Here is a 21,999-nt window from a genome sequence, read left to right as displayed (position 1 = left end):
CGACAGACACCATCCAATCTCCTTCGTTCAACGCCAAAAGAACCAGTGAAAGGGTCAGCATTTTGAACTTTTCCTGCCTGAGGAACCAATTCAAAGTCCTCAAGTCCAGAATTGGTCTTAACCGACCATCCTTTTTGGGGATCAGGAAGTATCTTGAATAACAGCCCTGACCCCTCTCCTGCTCGGGAACCAACTCTACTGCGCCTTTTGCCAATAGGGATAACACTTCCTGTTGTAGTAACAGAAGATGGTCTTCCGAAAAGAAGGATGGGTGGGGAGGGAAGGGAGGAGGGAACTCCCGAAAGGGAAGAGCGTACCCCTTCTTCACAATGTCGATGACCCAAGAGTCTGTTGTTATAAGCTCTCACATCGGAAGAAAATGGGCAAGTCTCCCCCCTACCGGAGACAAATGAACCGGGAGTGGTGGAGGACTAAGGTTGCTTTTCCTGCTGCACCCCTCCCGAGGAAGAGGCAGAGTGCTGCTGGGTGGCTCCTCTTGTACGGACTCTGCCCCTGCCCCTGACGGATCTGTATGGCAGGGAGCTTGCAGTTTGTTGGGGTCCTTGGAATCTGCCACGAAAGGAGGAGCCACTTCCAAGACCCCTAAACCTCCTATAAGATCTAAAGGAGGAGGAGGCAGCCGACTGAAGTCCTAACGACCTCGCTGTGGCTCTGCTCTCTTTAAATAGTTCAAGAGCAGAATCTGCCTTTGTTCCAAAGAGTTTTTTGCCATCAAAGGGCAGATCCAGGAGAGTCACCTGCACATCCGTTGAAAAGCCAGACGAACGAAGCCAAGATTGTCGTCTGGAAACTATGGACGTGCCCATAGCTCTTGCCACTGAGTCCGAAGTGTCTAACCCAGACTGGATCACCTGGGTCGCCGCCGCCTGAGCGTCCATCAGCAATTGTAACACTTCCTGTGACAAGTTCAGATGGCCTTTTGCTTCCTCCATAAGGGCATGAATATAACGTTCCAAAATGCAGGTTGCGTTGGTTGACTTTAAGGCCATACTACATGAAGAAAAGGCCTTTTTGGCAGAATGGTCCATTTTCTTCGATTCCCTGTCCGCAGGAGTTCCGGGAAACGAGCCAGGAGAGGACCTGGAAGAACAGGAGGCCTGAACTACCAAGCTCTCTGGTGTTGGATGCTTGGAGAGGAAGACAGGGTCACCTGGTGCCGTCCGACAGCGTCGTGCTACCACCCTGTTGACAGCTGCAGAAGACAAAGATTTCTTCAAAATGTCTTTGATAGGATCTAGAAGAGCGTCATTAAAAGGCAAGAGAGGCACTGCCGTCACAGAAGTTGGATATAACACCTCTGTCAAAAGGTTCCTCTTCACCTCTGCAGCCGGAAGAGGAAGATCCAAGAAGTCTGCAGCCTTCCGTATTACTGCATGAAAAGATGCAGCTTCCTCAGAATACTCCCCAGGGGAAGCAAGATCCCACTCAGGGGAAGTATCAATGCCACTTGCAGTATCCAGTCCTCGAAAGTCACCGGAAGGCTCCAAGATCTCACTCTCTTCCAGGTGTTGTCTGCTGTATTCTTCCTCCTCCAGAAGGCGCAAAGCTAGACGTCTGGATCAAAGTCTAGATTCGAGACCCGCCGCCGATAAGGCGTCGGCCGACGCCGAAGATCTTCGTCAGCGCCGAACCTCGGATCCATCCGACGCCGGACCCTCTGGCTCCACAGGAACCTTGACTGTGGATTGGATCTGAGGCGAATCCATCGGCGCCGTAGCAGGTGTAGCAGGTCTCCTAGGCGACGTTAAGGGCATCGGTGCCGCTTCAGCTGCAGCAGACAAAAATGGCGTGAAAGGCATCGACTTATAAGGCGCCGGAACACCCAAATTAAAGGCCAAAGGGCCCGACGGACCTCCTTGTCCTCCACCCGGCGCCATGGTGGAAAAAATGTTAAACATGGCATTCAAAAAAGCCGCAGGATCTGTACCCGGCGCCGGGAAAGCCGGGTATTGCTGTTGCACCGGAGCCGGCATAGACGCTGAAGATGGGCCAGGCAACTCCTGGCTAGGAGAACCCTCTGGCCTCTAAAGAGGCTCTACCTCGAAAACCGACCCAGGTGAAGTCGGAGTCGTAGGAGGTGGAGGGGTGACGGTCGGGCTAATCTCCCACGTCGGACGGCGCCGAGCTGACGGAGATGCCGATCTGGACCTGGACCGTCCTTTACTCGATCAGCGCCGGGAGTCGTGACAGCGCCGAGAGTCTCCATGGCGATGATTAGCCCTCGAGGATCTTGAGAGGACTCTCTCCGATGACGCCTCTCCTTCTTTTTCTTGGAACGGGCCAAGAACAATTTTGCCTCTCTTTCCTTAAGCGCCTTAGGGTTCATGCGCTGGCAGGAGCCGCATGACTCGACCTCATGGTCGGAGCTAGGGCACCAGAGGCAATTCTCATAGGGATCGGTAACCGACATTCGACCCCTGCACTGGTTACAAGGCTTAAAACTGGATTTTCTTGGTTGCGACATTGTAACAGTCGATACGCAACTGTAGCTCCCTGTGAGCCTCGAAGAAAAACCGTTACTCGGAGGCACGGAAAAAAGGGAACTGACGTCTGCACGTCGACGAGGGCTTCTTATTGCCTAGATGACTTCATACGGCGTCGCGTGGAGTCGGGCGATTGTGACGTCATCGTCGACGTGCAGAGCTAGAAGAAATTTCCGCCGAGGCTGGCGCGAGGGGAGAATTCTTTAGGTGAGGAATCCACAGGTAGGTGTATCCATCAGAAAGTAACAAATCTTAATACACAAGATGACCCACCTAGAGAGTATTCATTTCTGGACCGCTCTGCCCTTTCGCTGTTCAACATACCCTACGAACAGCTGATCATCCAGGCGAAAGTCTTTAGTCCTCTCCAGGTAGAAACTCAGCGTCCTCTTAGGGTCCAACCTATGGACCCTCTCTTCATCTTGAGAAGGGTGGGGAGGAGGGTAGAACGAGGGTAGGGTAATAGACTGCCCTATATGAAAAGGAGTGACAACTTTCGGCAGAAAAGCCGCCCTGGCTTTCAGCACCACTTTATCAGGGAAAAACATGGTAAAAGGAGGATTACCAGAAAGGGCTTGAAGCTCCCCAACTCTCCTAGCAGATGTGATCGCAATTACGAAAACAGTCTTTAAGACCAAATATCTCAACGGACATGAATGCATGGGTTCGAAAGGCGAACCCATCAAGAACGTCAATACCAGATTCAAGTCCCACTGAGGCACGTGAAAGGGCGTGGGAGGAAACTTATTCACTAAACCTTTAAGAAACCTATTAACAATTGGAGACTTAAACAAAGAAGGCTGGTCCGGAAGGCAAAGAAGCGCCGACAGAGCCGTCAAATAACCCTTAACCGTAGCTACCGTATAGCCTTTCCTTGCTAAACTAAGAGCAAACAAAAGAATATCAGAAAGGTGGGCCTTCAAGTGATCTTTTTGATTCTCCCCACACCAAACCACAAATTTTGCCCACCTGCCGGCATAGATGGATTTAGTGGAGTGTCGCCTGGACGATAGAAAAACATCCACTACATCCGGTGGGAGAGAAAACGAACTCAGGTTGCCCCGTTCAATATCCAGGCATGAAGGTGCAGGCTCTGGAGGTGGGGGTGTTGAACCTGCCCCTGCGACTGTGAGAGGCCGCTCCAGGACATCTGAAACGCATCCCCCAATGCTCCTTGCAACAGATACTGGTGGCTGCAGAACAACGGGCAATGCGCGTTCTCTCGAGTGGCAAATAAATCCACCTGAGGAGTACCCCACATCCCGAAGATGTGGAGGACCAGGTCTGGATGGAGACGCCACTCGTGATCTATCGAGAAGTGACGACTGAGACCGTCCGCACGTACATTCAGAACTCCAGCCAAATGATTTGCTATTAAGCAAATCTGATGGTCCTGAGTCCAGGACCAGAGCCGCAGAGCTTCTCTGCAGAGAAGGTACGACCCTACTCCTCCCTGCTTGTTTATATACCACATCGCGGTAAGGTTGTCCGTTAAGATCTGAACTGACTGACCGCGAAGGGAAGGGAGGAAGGCCTTGAGCGCCAAACGTACTGCCCACAATTCCAACAGATTGATATGCAACATCTGTTCCGCTGGAGACCAATGACTCTTGATCTCCAGGTCCCCCAGATGAGCCGTACGACCCTACTCCTCCCTGCTTGTTTATATACCACATCGCGGTAAGGTTGTCCATTAAGATCTGAACTGACTGACCGCGAAGGGAAGGGAGGAAGGCCTCGAGCGCCAAACGTACTGCCTGCAATTCCAACAGATTGATATGCAACATCTGTTCTGCTGGAGACCAATGACTCTTGATCTCCAGGTCCCTCAGATGAGCTCCCCACCCTAGAGTGGAAGCATCCGATATCACTGTGGCCACCGGAGTTGGCAGTGAAAACGGTTTTCCTGGGCAAAGGTTGCCGTCCTCTGACCAACAATGAAGATCCGCTACAGTGTCCTTGGAGATCTTTATTGAATCCCGGAGATCTCCTTTGTGCTGGAACCACTGCCTGCGGAGGCACCACTGAAGAGCCCTCATATGCCAGCGAGCGTGAGTGACCAACAGAATGCAAGAAGCAAACAGACCTAGCAGGCGTAAGACCTTGAGGACTTGAACTGCCGCTCCAACTTGAAACAACGGAATCAGCGCCTGAATGTCCCGAACCCGCTGAGGCGGGGGTAGGCCCGAAACATTGTTGTGTCCAGTACTGCCCCTATGAACAGGAGGCGTTGAGAGGGCTCCAGGTGAGATTTGAGCACATTTACAGAAAAACCCAGATCGAACAACAACTGGGTTATCATTCGCAGATGAGACAACACAAGTTCTGGAGACTTGGCTTTGATCAACCAATCGTCCAGGTAGGGAAAAACCGCTACTTCCCTCCTTCTGAGATGTGCTGCAACCACTGCCACCACCTTTGTGAAAACCCGAGGTGCTGAAGTAAGTCCAAACGGAAGGACCGCAAACTGGTAGTGTTGCGTTCCGACCACAAACCGTAGATACTTCCTGTGCGACTTGATTATCGGAACATGAAAGTACGCGTCCTGCAAGTCGACAGACACCATCCAGTCTCCTTTGTTCAACGCTAATAGTACCTGCGCTAGGGTCAGCATTTTGAATTTTTCCTGCTTGAGGAACAAATTCAAAATCCTCAAGTCTAGGATCGGCTGTAAATGACCGTCCACTTTGGGAATCAGGAAATATCTTGAATAACATCCCTGACCCCTTTCCTGCAACGGCACCAACTCTATAGCGCCCTTTGCCAACATGGTGACAACCTCCTGTTGCAACAACAGAAGATGGTCTTCTGAACAAAAGGAGGGACGGGGGAAAGGGAGGAGGGAACTCCTGAAAGGGGAAGAGCATAGCCCTTTTCTACAATTCTTAGCACCCACGAGTCTGTTGTAATAGACTTCCATTTCTGCAGAAAAGAACTCAATCTTCCCCAACAGGAGAAGTATGGATGATAAAGTGGGGTAAACTAGGGCTGCTTCTGCTGTTGTCCCCCGGAGGAGGATGAAGAAGATGACAGCTGCTGGGCTGGACCTCTAGCTCTACCTCTACCCCGCCCTCTAAAGGCACGATAGGGCGGATTGGCAGGTTGCTGGGCGTAGGACTGCGACCTCCGAAAGGCAGAGCCTCGAGTGAACCCCCGAAACCTGCGAAAAGGTCTATAAGGTGTTGTAGCAGAGGTTTGTAAGCCCAGGGACTTAGCTGTCACCTGACAGTCCTTAAACCGTTCAAGGGCAGAGTCCGCCCTGTCCCCAAACAACTTTTCCCCATCAAATGGTAGATCCATTAAGGTGGATTGAACATCTGAAGAAAAACCAGAGGACCTTAACCAGGCATGCCTCCTAGTAGCCACCGATGTTCCCATGGCCCTGGCTATGGAATCCGAGGTATCAAGGCCAGATTGTATAATTTGCTGAGCAGCAGCCTGCGCATCCATAAAAAGGGATCCAAACGATTGCTGCATCTCCTGTGGCTGTTCTTTTGCCATTTCTTTAGCGGAGTCCATAAGGGCGTGGACGTGTCTGCCCAGCACGCAGGTAGAATTAGTAGCCTTAAGCGCCATACTACAAGATGAAAAGATCTTCTTTGAAGACTGCTCCATCCTCTTGGACTCCCTATCAGTTGGGACTCCAGGGAATGTCCCAGGAGCAGACTTCGCAGAACATGACGCCTGGACTACTTTCCGGAGTTGGATGTCGTGATAGAAAAAACGGATCTCCTGGTGTGCCCCTATGCCTCCTCGCCACTGCCCTGTTCACAGCAGGATTTGTTACTGGCTTCTTCCATAAGTCCAAAATAGGCTCAGTTAAAGCCTCATTGAAAGGCAGCAAAGGGTCAGCACTGGATGAAGAGGGATGTAGTACCTCTGTGAGCAGGTTAGTTTTCACCTCTGCCACAGACAAAGGAAAGTCCAGGTACTCTGCTGCCTTCCTCACCACTGTATGGAAGGAAGCGGCCTCTTCTGTAAACTCCCCTGGAGACGCAATGTCCCACTCCGGGGAAGTATCCTGACCACTTGCGGTGGCAAGACCCTGGAACTCACCTGAAGGCTCAATCTCTCCTTTCTCCAGCTGTCTATATTCCTCCTCCTCCAAAAGTCTCAATGCCTTTCTACGAGATCGAAGATGTGTCTCTAGGGCCGGCGTCGATAAAGAGTCCATCGACGCCGACGACTTCGAATCCCGAAAGGGGCCAGGAAGAGATGGATGACTCCTAGACTCACCCGATGCTGGCGCCGACACGGAGTCGAACGATGACCTTCTTGGAGTCGGTTGACAGGAAGGCGATGGAGCCGGTCTAGATGGGGACATCAACGACGTCGGATGGCGCGGAGAAGGAGTCGGTTGACGTGAAGGAGGATTCACCGTCACAAGTGGAGGACTCCTGCCAGGGCATACCCTCGGCGCCGAGCCACCAGTATCCGAAGGGCAGAAAGGCATGAATGGAACAGCCTTGTACGGCGCCGGAGAGCCCAAATTAAACGCCAATGGCCCCGTGGGACCCGCCGGTGCACCAGCAGGGGCCATGGATTGGAACACGGCATACATTGCATTAAAAAATGCAGCCGGATCTGTCCCTGGAGCCGGGAAAGCCGGGTATTGTTGAGCAGAGGTCTGCTGCACATCAGGCTCCCTCGACGCCGGCGAAAACTGAGGGCTACGATGAACGACCTCAAATACAGATGGCGCCGGCGACAACTCCGGACTCTCGGGCTGAGGCATGACAGTAGGGCTCATCTCCCATGTCTTCTGGCGTCGAGAAGACCGAGACCGAGACCGGACCCACTCCGAACGGCGCCGCGAGTCATGACGGCGCCAAGAGTCATGATGATGCCTCTTCTTATGCCTTTTGGGAGAAGCATGGGAGAAATCCTTTTTATGGCCCTTCTTCTTCACTTTTGCCAAGGAGAGCTTCGCCTCACGCTCTTTGAGAGCTTTTGGATTCATGCTCTGGCATGAAGAGCATCCTTCTACATCATGCTCCGAACTAAGGCACCAAATACAATCCGAATGGGGTCGGTCACTGACATCTGACCTCTGCATTCTCTACACGGCTTGAAACCGGACTTTTTTGGAGGCGACATTGTAACCACCAAAAAGCGCGACAGTTATCAACGAGCCAGGAAGAAAAAACGTTGGCGTCGAAGGCACGGAAAAAAGGAAAACTGACGTCAGTACGCCGACGAGGACCTCTTATTGGCACGTTGACGTCAGACGGAGTCATGTGGAACTGTGCCATTATGACGTCCTCGTCGACATGGACAGCTAGGAAGAAGACTTTCCGTCGGATGGTGACGCAAGGATGAATTCATAAGGTGAGGAATCCACAGGTAGTTGTATCCATCAGAAAGATATATCTTTAAATTGTGAGCTCAGAGGCCCCAAACTCCACATGTCCATCCGCTCCCAAAGGGAATCTACACTTTAATCAGATTTAAAGGTAGCCCCTATGTTAACCTATGAGAGGGACAGGCCTTGCAACAGTGAAAAACGAATTTAGCAATATTTCACTGTCAGACATATAAAACACATTACTATATGTCCTACCTTAACCATACACTGCACCCTGCCCTTGGGGCTACATAGGGCCTACCTTAGAAGTGCCTTACATGTAAGAAAAGGGAAGGTTTAGGCCTGGCAAGTGGGTACACTTGCCAAGTCGAATTTACAGTTAAAACTGCACACACAGACACAGTGGCAGGTCTGAGACATGATTACAGAGCTACTTATGTGGGTGACACAACCAGTGCTGCAGGCCCACTAGTAGCGTTTGATTTACAGGCCCTGGCATCTCTAGTGCACTTTACTATGGACTTACTAGTAAATAAAATATGCCAATCATGGATAAACCAATAAACCATACAATTTACACAGAGAGCATATGCACTTTAGCACTGGTTAACAGTGGTAAAGTGCTCAGAGTTCAAAAGCCAACAGCAACAGGTCAGAAAATATAGGAGGCAGGAGGCAAAAGATTGGGGATGACCCTGCATAAGCAACAATGTCCAACACCAGGCATAAGGACTCTGCACACTTTACCACTGCTAACCAGTGCTAACCTGCTTATGCTCTCCCTCCTAGTGGTACATGGTAAAATTGATTTACAAACAATTGGTACATTTAATGTAATTGTAAGACCCTACTACATATATCCATGGCCTGTAACTTAAATGCTGCTAGTGGGTCTTCAGCACTCATTGTGCCACACACTTAAGTAGCCTTTTAAATATGTCTCCGGCCGGCCATTGCAGCGTGTGTGTACAGTTTTACCTGCCATTTCGATCTGGCAAAATAGACCCAACTCTTCAGTACACATCTGGAACCGTGGAAGACTCAGAAGGACTGCTGTGCTGCTCTACTGCAAGGACTGCTACTTTGCTGCCCTGCTGTCTGCGTAAGAAGGACTGGACCTGCATCTTGGACCCAGCACTACCAAAGCGACTACAAGGGCAAGTGGTGCCCTTCCAGTCCTGGACCCTTGGAAGTGGTGAAAGAGGTCAGTCCAGCTATGGTCTTCACAGTTTTAAGTAAGAATAATGGGAAATGTAATGAAACCTAAGGCTTCTATTATATTTGCTACTGACAGTCAGAAAATACCTGCTGATGGAATGCCTGCATACGAAATGATGACAGACATTGGGTTCTGTCTTTATACCTGGATTTCTGAATGGCATCAATATATAATGCATCTGATAAAGCCTTACAATTTACTTTAACATTAGAAAGCTGGATTTTTTAAGACAAACCATTAATGACATTAGCAGACCTACACCGTTTGATGCACTAAATAAATAGAGTTGAAAGAGAGAAGGAGAGAAAGGAAATAAGCAAGCAAAAGGTTAAATTTAGACAGTGGCTGGAGGGTGGGATCGCAAAATAATGTTGGAGGGAGGATATGATAGAAAGGGTAAGAGCATATCCTGCCATAGTTAAAGAAACAAATGATCAAAACAAGATAAATGAAGTAAGGAAGCAGGGCAACAATTCTGATTGAGAGGATAATTTTCTTAATGATCTCTTGAATTCTAGACCTCTGTATATAGCTAGGGCAACGGGAACAATGGTTCCAGTTCAAGACCTCACATAGGAGCAGGAGGTGATGGTACTACAGTGCAAGCTCCTACGGTTGTGGTGCCAAATGCACAAACTGAAATGGCAATGACAGCATTACCTAGTACTAGCAGGGATACCCAATCTGTTACTCAGATTCAAGTCGAGCCACCGGTTAGGACAGTCTTGTAAAACTAATAACACTGGCATTGTAAAAATAGAATTTGGTTACATGCTACAGGGAAACATTGATTTAAACAGGCTATAGACATACAATATTGATGAAATAAACTAGGCTGAACCAATGCAGCGTGCCACACACATATGTAATTGAGTTTTCAACATTTTCAAAACACAACAAGTATCTCAGTATTTTCCCATTGACCATTTTCCTGTTCCATGTATTGCTGGCACAATTATGCCAACCGTTTACAATGCCTATTGATGAGCATTTTGCACCTTCCATTTCGTGTTGACATGCCTGTGATAGTGGTTCTGCCTGGGAGCGTGGGGAGGGAGGCTGGAGTAAAGATGTGATAGATTCTCAAGTGGGAATCGTGTGCAGCCTAATAATATGAGTATCGCAGTTCATGAGGGTGTAGTTTTCTCAAAATGTGTATGTAATTGGCTTATCCATGATTGGCATATTTGATTTATTAGTAAGTCCCTAGTACAGTGCACTAGAGGTGCCCAGGGCCTGTAAATTAAATGCTACTAGTGCGCCTGCAGCACTGGTTGTGCCACCCACATAAGTAGCTCTGTAATCATGTCTCAGACCTGCCACTGCAGTGTTTGTGTGTGCAGTTTTAAACTGTAAATTTGACTTTGCAAGTGTACCCACTTGCCAGGCCTAAACCTTCCGTTTTCTTACATGTAAGGCACCCCTAAGGTAGGCCGTCGGTAGCCCCAAGGGCATGGTGCAGTGTATGGTTAAGGTAGGACATATAGTAATGTGTTTTATATGTCCTGACCGTGAAATATTGCTAACTTCGTTTTTCACTGTTGGAAGGCTTGTCCCTCTCATAGGTTAACATGGGGGCTACCTTTAAATCTGATTAAAGTGTAGATTCCCTTTAGGAGCGGATGGACATTTCAAGTTTGGGGTCTCTGAGCTCACAATTTAAAAATACATCTTTTAGTAAAGTTGATTTTAAGATTGTGTGTTTGAAAATGCCACTTTTAGAAAGTGAGCATTTTCTTGCTTACACCATTTCGGTGACTCTGCCTGTTTGTGGATTCCCTGTCTGGGTCAGTTTGACAGATGGGCTGGTTGCACCTCACACTAGACAGTGACACAAAGGGAGCTGGGGTGTAGTCTGCATTTCCTGATGAGCCATCTGTGCTAGGAGGGAGGGGAGGAGTGGTCACTCACAACTGAAAGGGCTGTGCCTGCCCTCACACAATGCAGTCTCCAACCCCCTGGTAAGTGTCTGGGGCGTGGCCTGGGCAAGGCAGGATTTCACATTCAGAAGAGACTTTGCTTTGAAGTAGGCCTACTTCAAAGGGGAAAATGGGTATAAGAAGGGCACCCAAAATCACAGACTTTAGAACACCTCTAGAAACCAAGAGGAACCTCTGCCCGGAGAAGAGCTGAGGAAGAAGAGCTGCCCTGCCTGTGACTGTGCTTTGTGGAGCTATCCTGCAGTTGCTGTTTCTGCCAGAGCAAGAGGGCAAAGACTGGACTTTGTATGCCTTCCATCTTGTGAAGATCTCCAAGGGCTTGATTTAGAGCTTGCCTCCTGTTGTTTGAAGTCTCAGGGACAGCAAAGACTTCTCTCTGCCAGCACCTGGAGTCTCTGGAGAGACTCCTACTCTGCCAAGTGGTGCCCATCCAGTTCCTGGGATCCTGAAAGGAGAAGCTGGCAGCCTAAGAGGAAGAAATCCCTGCACAGAATATCGTGCAGGGAAAAGATTGACATGACTCTGATCTGCGGCTGAAAAATCGTCGCGTCGCCGGCTTCGCGGCTGAAAATCTACACTCGCCTGCAGCGCGACCCGAAGATCGACGCCCGTGGCTGGATAAACAATGCACAGCCTCGCTGACGGAGGCTGGTGAGATTGCAACACGCACTGCGTGGTTTTTGGGTCATCGTGCAGCTGGATTTCCGGCGCAAACACCGCTGGGTGTGTAAAAACAACACAAGGCCTGCCCGGACCCGAGAGTGCTGAACGGATCGACGCATCGCTCTCCTGCACAGAGAAGAAACGACGCGCCCGACCCAACGAAAGGAGAAACTACGCAAGGTCTCGCTCGTGAGGGAAACCGACACATCGCAAGCCCTTTTTGACGCACACTCGGCCGAGCGGGGTTATTTTTGACACGCCCAAGGTACATTTTCACGCTAGCAGTGTTAGTGTGTGTTTAAAACTACATGAAGACTCTTTTTGCTTTTTAACTGATAACTTGACTTGTGTACTGTGGATTTTTGTTGTTTTGGTCTGGTTTTGTTTAGATAAATATTTCCTATTTTTCTAAACCTGTGTTGTGTCATTTTGTAGTGTTTTCATTGAGTTACTGCGTGTGTTGGTACAAATACTTTACACCTAGCACTCTGAAGTTAAGCCTACTGCTTGTGCCAAGCTACCAAGAGGATAAGCAGGGGTTAGCTGAGGATGATTCTCTTTTACCCTGACTAGATTGAGGGTCCTTGCTTGGACAGGGGGTAACCTGACTGCCAACCAAAGAACCCATTTCTAACAGTATGGCTATTAGTAGTACTGTCAGTCTGTAAAGTGTCTGTTACATCATCAGCAGAGGAGTTCCCTCCTGATTCCCCAGTATTGCAGTATATCTGCCATTGTCATCTGTCAGAACCTGTAATGGTGTAAGTTGACGGATTTCCTGTTTAGTAGGCAGTACGTCATGCCTAGTTGTTCATGTAGTATTGTGTCCTGTTTGGTGTTGAGTTGTATGTCTGCTGGTGTTCTCCGTGTCACCCACTGTGGTAAGTGTAGGTTCTCTGTCACTCTTTACCTGGGTCTGCACCACCACCTGGGCCTCCTGAGGAGTGCCTACTCTGCTGAGGATGTTTCACCCCCATTTTCTCCGATCTGTGTCTGCAGAGGATTTTCCATAGATGCACACGGGGCTGGTCTACCGATCGGTCTTTCTTCCAGCCAGTTTCATTCGTTTTCTGGGTTATCAAATAAAAAGGATTTGTCTTAGACTTTCAGCAGTGTTGGGAAAAGCAACATGTATTTTAGGTCTGTCAATAGTGTGCAGCTTTTGTTTGACCTCCTGAAGGGATTTCCTCTGCTGCTGCACTTTCAGGGTGTAGTCTGGAAATATCATCAAGGCAGAGGATTTGCATGTAACTTTGATGATCTTATGGGCTGTTCATGAGATTGCATCTCTAGCTGCAAAATTAACAGTTCTGGCAATTACTGGGTGTGGTGGTGGCCCCGAGGCACAAGCAAGCAGTGAGCTCTTTCCACCAACAAGCATTGAGACATCCTCCTCTGGGATCCATGACTGTTGCCAAGTTTGGATTTATTGCAAAGGCAATGGGCAATCCCTGCCCTTCGGTATGCCCACAATCCTGTTTTTATTTCAACACGAGCATCCTTCGGCGTCTTCCATGCATTCCACAAGGTCCTTCACTATGCACTGGAGGGCAGTGATCTTGGTCTGTGACGCCTGAAGAGAGTCTTCCATCTCTGTGATTCTGCCCTCAACGTCAGTCACTGTTTTAACAGTGTTCCTCAGATTCTGCCTAAGCAAGGAGAGTTCAGAGCACCCACCTCCTCAAATGTTCTGTGCCGATTTCGGCACCCCATCATACCCTCCAGGCTGTCCTGTTGTTTGCCAACTAGCACTGCCCTTCTTCTGGCTTCTGCTGTGTTGCTGTGCATACAGCCACGATGTCCTATGGGGTCCTGCTCGATATCACCTCTGCTCTCTATCATTTGGAGTGGGGACGTCGCACACTCCAAATTCGCTTGCAGACGATCTCACTGCCAGTCAAGCCCAGATCAGGCCCCGCAGCATCTGGCACCGTCGCTCCTCCCAGCTGGGCCCTCAAGGTCATGCCTTTTTTTGCTGGCGAAGCCTCAGGTACCGTGCTCCGGTCATTACGGCTGGATGGCCACCAGAGTCAAGGATGTTGTTGGATTTTCAGGACTGGGTCTTGGGAGCTCAGCAAGACATGTCCACCATCTTGGCATCACCTCATCATTTATTAAATTTGACTTTATTTTGCTAAGTTGCTGTGGGATTTTCCTTCTGTTGTGTTTTTCACTTTACTACTGTTTGTGTGCTGAATAAATACTTTACACAATGACCCAATGTTAAGCCTGGCTGTTTTTTCCAAGCTACCAGAGGGCTAAGCACAGGTTAATTTGGAGTTTGCTTGTGTTACCCTACTCAACCAGTAACCCAATTTCCTACAGTGTGTCTTCTAAATGAAAGCAGGGTATTAGTCTCAGATCTTCAAACATGCTGTTAAACGGTCTTGGAGTGCTGCTAATTTGAAACAACTGCCATGATTAAATGTATGTATGAGCAGTTCTCTGGTGCTGTAAGAACCTAGTTTGAGATCATTGTTAGCTGGGTATCAATGAAGTGTTTACACTAAAACAGAGCTGGCCCACAAACTATGTTAAGTAAAAACATGGATGCATGAGGTTGGCGTAGCTGGTGGCAAGTAGCACCAGCAGTACAAGTACTGGTGGCGACTTACTGAAAAAAATAATCTGCAGGCCCTAGTACTACTTAATAATATTTTACAAATTAAGCACTGCCTATGATGGGTGAGAATATCACCTAAGTGTTAACGTAACAGGGGTTATCTGTAGTCACTTAAAAGGCATCTGGAACGTGAATAGTTCTCAGTGCTCCTATATTTCACATCTAGGATTTTACCTTTAGCTGAATTACTTCACAGTCCTATATGCCTCAGTTCAGCAAGGTACTGTGATAGGATCTGGGGCAGGGCCGGCGCAACTCGGCTACAATCTACAGCGTTAGTGTACTAGCCATAGCTATCTATTAGCTGCCTTTAATAATCAAAAACATTTTTAAATTGAAAATTCTGTTCCTGTCTATTCTCCAGAAGCAATAGTTACTATCAATTCTCTTTTCATCCAGAGTTTCTACTTACCAAATGTGTTTTCGACTTTGTCCTGATGAAGAATTCATAAACTAACTCCTTGAGGGTCAAAATGCGACCTATTATTCTCTTTAGGTTGCTGTCTTTAGTTAAACTATCAGAACTACTATTTGTGATTCAATCAACACATTTGGCAATGAGCCTCACATTACATATGAAAGCAACTGAGTTTTTATTTCCATCTGAATGTCTCTATTCTGCCACATTTTTTGCATGTTTGAGGATTCCCTATTATCACTCCTGTTTGTAGCACCCCTCAAAAGTTCATGATTGTAATGAAATACAATGACAAAACTTTTTGTTTTGTTTATTTATAATGAGGCCCAGTATGGTAGAATATTTGTTTCATACTGTGTTCATCAGCAGCATCTTTTCAAAGCATATTGAGTGCAAATGAAGTTTGGATGGGCACCGTTAAATAAGGATTGTAGTTATTATTATAGTATAGTTGTTGATAAGAGAATGTTATTATGTCATGAATTATCTATGTTGTTACTGATCTAGAATGTAGACCAGGACGTGTGTATGCTGCTGTGTTGTGGAGCAGTCACAAGTTCTTCTTGGAGAATAAACTTTTGTGTTCATTGAACTTCTGTCAAGCTGCAAGTTTCTTCATTTCACCAGAATATGCAACAGGCAGTCCATGACTCAAACTTAATTCCCACAAAATGCAGGTTTTTAACAGACATAAAAACTCATGGCAAAACAAATGGTGTGCTTCTCATGTCAGAAACCTCTGTTTGTAACCTAGGCATTACATTTGGCAGCTATATTATTAAAACTGATCAAATATCCTTGTTGGTTTCATCTTCACCTTTCTTCCTTAGAAGACTTAGAAAAATATTTCCCTAACTCAGTGGGGAAGGTAGAAGAATTGCTGTAGCAGCCATTATTGGCTATTGTCTGTACTATGCCAATTCTGTAAAGGTGTGCCTGCGGGACAATTTACAGAAGCTCATTAAAATACTTCTAATTTCAGCTGGCCATTTTTCTTATTGCTGCCCTTAACTTGTCTCTTTATTGATTTCCCTTTAAGGAACGGTTCCAGTGCAAAGCCCTTTGCACCGTACATCCTGTCCTATTTGGACACGCCCAGGCATCTGTCTGTATGCTCCTTTCCGGTTCCTGCGTTCATCTACAGCCAACTTGCCTGTGATCCCTACATTTCCTAAATTCAGAATGGGAAGTCGCAGCTTTTCCTTACAGGCAGGCTTGCTCTTGCTGTGGAACACTCTCCCAGTACTCTTAGACCTATCCCATTGATGTTATCTTTTACGAAATCTCTACAAAATCTGGCTGATTTCCCGCATTGATTAAGATGACGCTTTGGCTACACTACCATTTCAGGGCCATCAAGGTCTTCTGATGTACACATACTTCAAAAGAAACTAATAATATGAATTATATAACATTTGATAATTGAAGTATTCGGTGTTTGAACCTTCAGTATTCCCGGGAAGTTCAGAAGTTCCGACTGAGGCAAAATTACGTGCTGCCTTCCTTCTTAATAAAAAATAATAATAATAATTGTTTATTTAAATTATCTCGGAGGAACCACTGTGTATATACTGCTGTATACTTTTGCCCAGGTCCCCAGGGAGATTTGCAGCCACTTGTTTGATATACTTACATAAGGAAAGAGCAAAAATGTCTCCACTGTCGTTTATCTGGAATGTGCCTCCAGCTTCAGAAGCTGGATGGCTCTTGGGCATTTATTCTAGGAGCAGGGTCCTTGGCAAAAGACCCTGCTTGAGTGGGTAGGACCAAACAGAGGAGGTATCAAAGAGAGAGGTCCTTTATCTCGGATGCTCTAAAGATGTTGACGTCTTGGTGCTCTGGGAGTCCAAGAAACCACCTTTAGCACATCCACGCTTTAATTTCATTTGCTGTGTTTTTCTGTACTCTGGCATTGTATAGTTCACGGTAATGCAATATTGTTTTTCCCATAATTTTAAAAAAAGGTAGACTAGCTTTAAATACTAAAACAGATTGAGTGAGTGAAATAAACATCTCTCCCACCCCGGAATGCCGAACTGCAGCCGGGTATGCCGAACTGTAGCCATTGAAGACAAAGCAATGCTGGCTAGATTCAAATATTATTTTTCTGTTCACAAAGGACAGCAATGTTAACACTTGTATAAGCATAACAGCAAGTCCTTGTCAACACCAAAAGAACCCTAACTCAAAAGGTGGATGGGAAGAGTGCTGCACCAGAAGTGTAGAAATCCTTAAAAAGTAATTGCTGGAATTAAACTACCTGTCTGACTGAACTGAGACAAATTCATGTGAAGCAACAACTTTCATCTCCGCGGGCAGACCATCGGAACTCACAAATGTTTATTCAGTTAACAAGAGCAGAGTACATTCAACTGCTCAATCAGGGCAGCTTTATGTGACTGAATTCTATGTCAAGACTGGAGTCTCAGATTGTGCACTGAATCTTCATGTATTTGCTCAGCAGCCAAAGCAACCAATATTCAAACAGCATTAGAACTTCATATGCCATGAGTCTCAAAAACAAGCCAACAGTCCTCCAATCACAGTCGAGAATCTGCATTTCAAACACTCTACAAGGAAAAGCACATCATCTTTCTTTGCTGCTCAGCAGTCAAATATGTGTGTTTCCTTTATAGACTATACATCACCAGAGATTTTCCTTGCTCAAGCACTGCTCATATTGCTCATATTTGTACAGCTTTTCCTTCACCTTAATTGCATTTACCAGTTTCCCTACCGGGTGACGCCTCAATAAAGCAAATCACCAGGACCCTACGGAAACAGTGGGTCTGTCCCACAAAGGAAGGAGTGCCGAGATGTGGCTCCAGGGGAAATTATGTGAGCAGCACGGTCAGCCAGGCTGCATGGATGGCAAACACAGGCCACACGGTTAAGTGTTGGTGCTACTAGAGGGCATTGCACTGCCTGCAAGGGATGTTGTGTGCATCTCAATGGTTTCCTCTTCCACTACAGATATGGAAGGAAGAAATACGCATACACAAGCGGTTGGTGCCACCTTTCCCCGATTTATATGCATGTAGGTCATCCTTTACAGTTCAGTTGACCCTAGTTTGGTTCCTTGATGTTCTTTGGGACACACACACCATATTTATATCGGTCTCATGCTGGGTAATCTCAGGAGGCTTCAACGGACCCGATGGAGCCTTAAGGCCCTCAGTCCAGCCCACTTTATCCAAGGGCGAATCCAGTGTATTGTTTCCACTACCTGGATGCAAGTGTTAAGAGGGAAAGATCCACTTGTGAGGCAATTATAATAACCAGTCAGCACCTGATCATCATTGCCGGTGTTTACAGGGAGAACTCAGTTAATGAGGTAGTGGAGGGACAGTTGCTCCTCCCTGCTGACGAAAAAAAAAAAAAACTGTCTTGTCCACTCCACAGCCTCTGACCAGATCCTCTAATTGGCTGAGAAATGCACCATGAATCTGGATGATTGGGGCCCGTATCAGCCCATGAGCGCTCCAAAACATTCTTGGAAGGATAAGGCTGCAGAGAAAACCTCACTTCCTTCTGACACCTTTGAGAGACTCAGGCAATCTTTTCTAAAATACATGTAAATGCCTCAGAGGAATGTAGGGAAGATTTTGACTCTGGGAATCCCACTAGAGAGGAGGACCTTTCATAATTGGGAGTCCTTGATGACACTGACGATTCAGAAGACCCTGACCCCAACAAAGACTCAAGTGAGGAACCAGGTCCCAGTGGACCCTGGCGATCGGAGAGTGGTCCAAAACCTTCCAAGGTAGACTACAACCCTACTGAGGCTGCATTGGAAGAACCAGGTAGAAGGTGTTATGCTGAAAAGTATCAGACATACGTTTTTGTAATCACACCTATTTGTTTAAATATGATGCTTATTTGCAGGAATAAACAATTGGAAATGACCCCGTACTTGCAATGAGTGGGTTTCTGATCCCTGGTTTGGTGCCGCTATAGATGACGAGTGGGAATGGATATATATCTTACTGCCAGCTATAGTTTCCATTGGAAAAGCGTTTTAGGTCTGCCAATAACATTTGCGCCATGTAACAAACCTTCATGAAATTTTCAAAACTAGTACGAGAGTCAGTTCATCTGCTGTGTTAAAAGTTTCGGGGTGATTCATCAAGCGGGGGCCGAGGAAAAGGAGGGATCCCAAAATGCTTTTCCACATGCAATTTCCATAGGGATTTTTAGACACAACTACAGCCTGAACTGTGGGTGGAATTACACCAAGTGTGGCAGAAAGGTAGCTTTTGATCCGGAAAGTACCCTCTTTTTGTTCTGGTAACTGTTTTTTAAGGTAACTGCTACGTGCACACTCACCATGCACCGCCAATTACCCCAGATATTACATCACTCATGACCTCTTCTGTGGTATCACTGATAATATCACTGTATCATCTGCAGTAAAATTGATGAGAAAACTGCATGGCGAGGGCGCAAATTATAGTTACCTTAGGGCATGAGTTATAGTTACTTGAAATAACTATAGCTATAACAGCTGAATTTCTATGGTTTGGTACATGTAAAATCTGAACCAAACTATAACGTCCCTGTAACCTTTGTTTTTTTTAGTGAATTTTGAAGGTTTTTTTTTCTATTTCCTAACTATAACGTCCCCGTAGCCTTTGTTTTTTTCAGTGAATTATATATATATATATATATATACACACACACATACCTCAAACTAACTAAAATAGTGATTCAAGTGTTGTAGTGGGTGGTGTACACCCCTTCTAAAACCGACATCCTACCTGATTGTGTGGTTTATGATGATTGGATCTGGATGCTGCAGTAGACTGGCCAGCTTTATTGGGATCTCAGAGAATTTAATTCGTATGCAGTTGAATATCTAAATCAATGGACAGAAAGAAAGATCCGCATTAGTATTTCCAAGCAAGATTTGAGAAAAATCACACTGTCAGCAATGAAGCAATTCCACATTTTCGACCAGGCAACGACTAATCCGCTATCAGGACCAGCACAGAAAAAATAATTTAAGAACATTAATTTCTGTTAACTTAGTACTAATGAGAAAGGATTCTCGAGAGTGAAAAAGGATTTTAAAAAAAAGTTGGTTATGTTTACACGTTATCCAGTGAATATTAAACAATTAGAAATGAACATTAAAGTTTTGCCTGTGAACAATATGTAACACTTTGAATATTTATCCGTGTGCCTCACCTGTCGTTTTCCTGTCCTTCTGACCATTCTCCCTGCAGACTTGCAGGATCACATTGCTGCAGACATTTTCATGATCTTTAGTACACTTGTACTTAAACCATCATACTCCCATTCTACAGTTTAATTTCTGGGAGCACCAGGTTGAGTTACCGATTTGTTTTAGCACAAGTATACAAAATATTGTTCTACCGTGGCAGAAATGCATTGTTGTCTGTTGGTGGTGGAGACATACAAAATAATACAATTCAAGAATCTAATATGTGTATTCAGATGCATTAAAAGGGGGCTATACTGCATACTTTACAAGAGTTATAGTCCGTACAACTAGCGCAACTTCCCTCCCCGTGAGCAGCAGCTCAGGCCCCCACCGTTTCCATAATGCCACGGCATGTACTAGCCACCAAAGCACTGAGCAACTAGCGATATCCTGGCAGTTTGTATGTTTGTCCACCAAAAAAAAAAGCAGAGCAATTTCCATAAACTGCAGCACACAGAACGCCAATCTTGAGAAAAGGGAAAATGTTACTTACCCTGTGACCATTTGTTTGTAGATTCACATGCTCTGCAAGCCCCGGTCTTCCAATGTTGGGCGCTGTTAGAAATGGGGTCACAGGCGCAGATAGTTGCTAATTATTTTTCTTTGAAGTTGTTTTCGAGCCACAAGTTCTATTGTGACACCACCATTAGCCCAAAATACACCAGGATAAAAATATCACTTTATATGTTTTTTACACTAAGCAGTGTAAGTGTTGTTTAGTGTCGAAAGGCCTAGTAGTTGGATCTATGATGAAATCCATGATCATAACTTAATTCTAGGAAGGACTGTGGGCACATGTGAATCTACAACACTACATGCTATAAACAGATGGTTACATAGTATCAATTTCCTTACATAGTATGTGTTGCTGTAGACACATATACTCCGCATTAACCATAAAAAGTTCGTCCCATAAGTGTGACTAGCTGGCAAATGATGCAAATGTTTGGAAAAAATATTATCAGCACTACCTAGACACTAAAGCCTGTGTCTGGTTTAAATGCACACATAGGGGGTTATTCTAACTTTGGAGGAGGTGTTAATCCGTCCCAAAAGTGACGGAAAAGTGACGGATTTACCACCAGCCGTATTACGAGTCCATTATATCCTATGGAACTCGTAATACGGCTGGTGGTATATCCGTCACTTTACCGTCACTTTTGGGACGGATTAACACTCCTCCAAAGTTAGAATAACCCCCATAGTAATATTTGGTGAAAATTAGTGGTCTTGGCCATGTGGCAGCGTCACAAGCTATTAACACAAGAGGAGGGACTGGGAGGTTGGGATGGTCCAGTGTACAGTCTCCCAAGGCTTGCTGTAAAGTAGAAAGGTACACTGTTCCAAAAATAAGTGATAGGAATACAGGGGCGAAATCAGTCAGTGATATCAGGAGAGCCCTCAAGCACCCAATAGGATGACAAGCTTCATCGCTGGGCAATCTCCTCGTCAGACCGGTGCTGCAATGTCTAGCGGACCACCCCTAAAATAGGGATGGCACTGAACTGAAGATTGTTTGCCAAATTTAGGTCTGAAACGAATAACGACTATTAAGGGATATATATAGATATATATATATATAGAAGAGACGAGACTGAAAGAGTTAAAATTTGCTCTGAGCCTTAAACATCACTTTAATGAATCAGGGAAAGGTTCAGGCCAAGATTAAAAAAAACAAAGGGAGTGAATACGGGGATGATGTCCCACAACACTCTACACGGAGGAAAAAAGGTAGTGTACCTAATCATGTCGAAATATGGTCAACATGTTTTGCGTCTTGATGGTCAACAGATGATCCCATGACGCTTCATCAGGACCGTAACTACTACTTCTCCTATTCAAAAGTGCAACAACAAGTGCTAGATAGTCACTTACTAAATGAAGACAAATCGTCAACGTCAGTTGGTCAATCAGTCACCAATCCCATAGTCGAGAATGAGCTTCCTAGGAACGCGCAAGCCTCAATCAAAGAAGAATTATTCGTTCTCTCCTCGGTTGTACCGGTAACCTGCCCTCAGCCGCATGCCTGTAGCCTCACAAACGTCTGATAGAGGAATGTTACCCAAGAAAACTATCACAGTTCCCATTCTGCAATGGGCTGTG

At 46.2% G+C, this 21,999-nt stretch overlaps 1 protein-coding gene across 1 annotated transcript in view; it reads right to left on the bottom strand.

The window, feature by feature from the left end:
• SMARCD2 (SWI/SNF related BAF chromatin remodeling complex subunit D2) overlaps nt 1–21,999 on the bottom strand; it is a 631,810-nt gene that overhangs the window by 270,668 nt on the left and 339,143 nt on the right. The window contains exon 9 of the mRNA XM_069238057.1: nt 19,430–19,527. Coding sequence (XP_069094158.1) covers nt 19,430–19,527 — 98 coding nt within the window. The remainder of the gene's footprint in view (nt 1–19,429; nt 19,528–21,999) is intronic.

This window comes from Pleurodeles waltl, chromosome 6, assembly GCF_031143425.1.
Source record: "Pleurodeles waltl isolate 20211129_DDA chromosome 6, aPleWal1.hap1.20221129, whole genome shotgun sequence".
NCBI classification, from domain to species: Eukaryota; Metazoa; Chordata; class Amphibia; order Caudata; family Salamandridae; genus Pleurodeles; species Pleurodeles waltl.
The sequence above is the reverse complement of the archived record's forward strand: the minus strand, read 5'-3'. Positions and strand labels throughout refer to the sequence as shown.